This window comes from Austrofundulus limnaeus, unplaced genomic scaffold (assembly GCF_001266775.1).
Source record: "Austrofundulus limnaeus strain Quisiro unplaced genomic scaffold, Austrofundulus_limnaeus-1.0 Scaffold315, whole genome shotgun sequence".
Lineage (NCBI taxonomy): Eukaryota > Metazoa > Chordata > Actinopteri > Cyprinodontiformes > Rivulidae > Austrofundulus > Austrofundulus limnaeus.
The window spans coordinates 486037-488558 of NW_013952717.1; the positions used below are offsets into that span (position 1 = coordinate 486037).

The following is a 2522-nucleotide window of genomic DNA, read 5'->3' on the forward strand; positions in this document are numbered from 1 at the left end:
GCATCATTTCAGTGAAAAGTAACCTTGTGGACCAAAACGTAAAACGAGAAACTTTACCTGTAACATAAAATTACACAAAAAAATTTTGATAAAACATACATTGCTGCGCTAAAATCCAAATAATGACAATCTGGATMAAAAAAATCTAAAGTAAAAGTTCGTGAATTAAATAAATGCAGTTTTTGGAGATAATTTCACTTTGTTTAAATAAAACACAAACAAAACAAACAGTTTGTTGTTAAACTCACGTAGATGTCCTAAAAGTGATGTTAGATTTTCTACTGCGCCCTTTAGGTTAATAAAACAAATAAAGATACAATAAAATAAAAAAATCAGCACAAAATAGAGGGGCGTGTCTTCAAGGGGGCGTGTCTTCAAGGGGGCGTGTCTTGTAGCTGCAGCACCTGCTATACCAGGGGTCTGCAACCTGCCTCTGGGGCCACATGTGGCTCTTTGAAAATGTGACCAAACACAACAGAATATAAATATACTTTTCTTGTTTTTTACACTCACAACAGAAATAAATTTGTATGCAAATACTTGATCAATAACAATACAAAAAGTTAAACAGGTTTGCTCGTGCTAGGCTAGCCTGTTGTGTACTTAATCCAACTTCTTTCTCTGATTTTTCTCTCAAATCCGTCAGAATTAACTTTAAATAGTTTGAAAACTACATAATAATAATAATTAGAACAAAAAAGTCAAAGTAGTTCAGTTGAACTAGTTTTTATGAAATTCTGTAAAAACTTTAAACAGTATTTTTATGTTTACATGAATCTGGTTTATTCCTTTCTCCTGATGTGCAAAAATAATAAGCAGTAATAAAATTCAAAATATATTTTTTAGTTTTATAATGTCACCTCCAGTGACCGTAAAGGTTTCTGAAAAGGCCTTGAAAAGGCCCACGGACCAGCAGTTGAGAATCACAGTTGGAGCTTGTTTTGCGGCTCTGAACACAGTTTATTAGTGAGACGAGGAGCAGAAATGGTTTATTTGATTGTAAAGGTTGCAGACGCCTGTGCTGACCCTCCTCCTGTCCAAGAGGCAACTGTCCTGGCCTCTAAAGTATATAAATGTAAAATATAAATAAATATAAAAATGGCCTCAGGCAACTCAGGTAATTCAACACATATTGGACTTAAACTGGTTGTGAGTCTTGCTGAGAGTCATAYACAACACATAGTTCAAGATATTATAGTTTTCTTCAAATTATTTCCAGTGGTTGTTGATCATCATTTTAGCCACATTTTATACAAAACATGTTATTTTAAAGCCGTTTGGAATGAGTTAAACATAAAAGAGCTGGAGTTAGGACGTGGGATATAATAAGTCTTGACAGCACACCTTGAGCCAGGCGGCAGGAATTAGCCTCATCCCGGCGGTGTGTATTTCTAGGGTCCGCATGTTTTCGCGTGTGTATTTTTGGCTCGCGGCTCTGACACTTCCGTGTTTGTCTGTCTGTCACCGTAAAGCAGGAAGCACTGTTGTAACGTGTAGGAGTCGGTCTGCCGCTGTTCACAGGTATGTGTGTCCACCGACCGGTTCTGGCCAAGCTYTCCCCGTGGTTCCGTTAGCGCCGGCCGCGGTGGACTCTGTCGCGTGCTTCGAACCGGTCCCGGGGCTCGGGTGTCACTTGAGAACCGCCGTGTTTCAGTCCCTGAAGTGCGTCAGGACCGGTGATTTGTGTGTTTCAGARCCGCCGCACCGATGTCAGGTGAGGGGAGGCTAGGTGGAGGCTAACAGACGAACCGAACCGGACCGGACCGTCAGCCAGCTGCTCGGAACACGACCGGAGAGGCAGGACACCCGTCAGAATGCCCGTCGGTAAGAGATTTTATTCAATAACAGGACGASTGTTGCGTTTACGGACCTGTTAGCTTATTAACGACACGAAAGATTGAAAAGAAAGTGATGCGTTCACGGACAGTGAACACCTGTAGGATCGATTATTGATAACTGATCCATTGTGCATAGCTTAAAAACCATTTTACTGATAATTACATCCTTATTAGTCTMATTTTTAGCTTCCATTATAAACAGAAAGCTAAACTCAGCTTCCTGTGAAGGTATGCTCATCTTTGCAGCTAAAGTTTCAAACAAATCCTTAATCTATCTGCTGGTTCCCCTCTGTGTTTCATAGGAAWTGGTCTCAGCTAYTWCCACAMCAAATTTCAGCTTAAAATCTGCTGRATTAGCCAAAGTGTCGCAGTGTTTGTGTTTTTTACACTGAGCAGGCTGCAGAGGCAGTCTTGGATTGGATTGTCTGTAAAAGTTGTAGAGTTGTAGACAAACATGCAGTGAGCACTTCCTGAAAGTTTCACTACAATACACTCACAGGTTTATCAGATATTTTGCTAACAGACAAGGAAAAATCCTTGATTTGCAAGTATTAAAAATACAGTAGTGATGGGAAGCTGTATAAAACAGTATGAAAATAAAACTGTTTAAAACAGTTATTGAAGTTTTTAATTTTACAGTCTTAATTGGTTTATCTGTAATATTTTGTATTTTAGCAAAAACAC

The 2522-nt window shown here is 39.2% G+C and overlaps 1 protein-coding gene across 2 annotated transcripts in view; it reads left to right on the top strand.

Moving 5' to 3' along the window:
* The first annotated feature begins 1392 nt into the window (after positions 1–1392).
* efr3a (EFR3 homolog A (S. cerevisiae)) overlaps positions 1393–2522 on the top strand; it is a 55373-nt gene continuing 54243 nt past the window's right edge. The window contains exons 1-2 of one of the 2 annotated variants that reach the window (XM_014022028.1): positions 1393–1521; positions 1695–1824. In XM_014022028.1, the coding sequence (XP_013877482.1) occupies positions 1815–1824 (10 nt within the window). In that variant the 5' untranslated portion in view covers positions 1393–1521; positions 1695–1814. Of the gene's footprint in view, positions 1522–1553; positions 1825–2522 lie in introns of those variants that run through there. The other variant, XM_014022027.1, reaches the window with a different exon arrangement.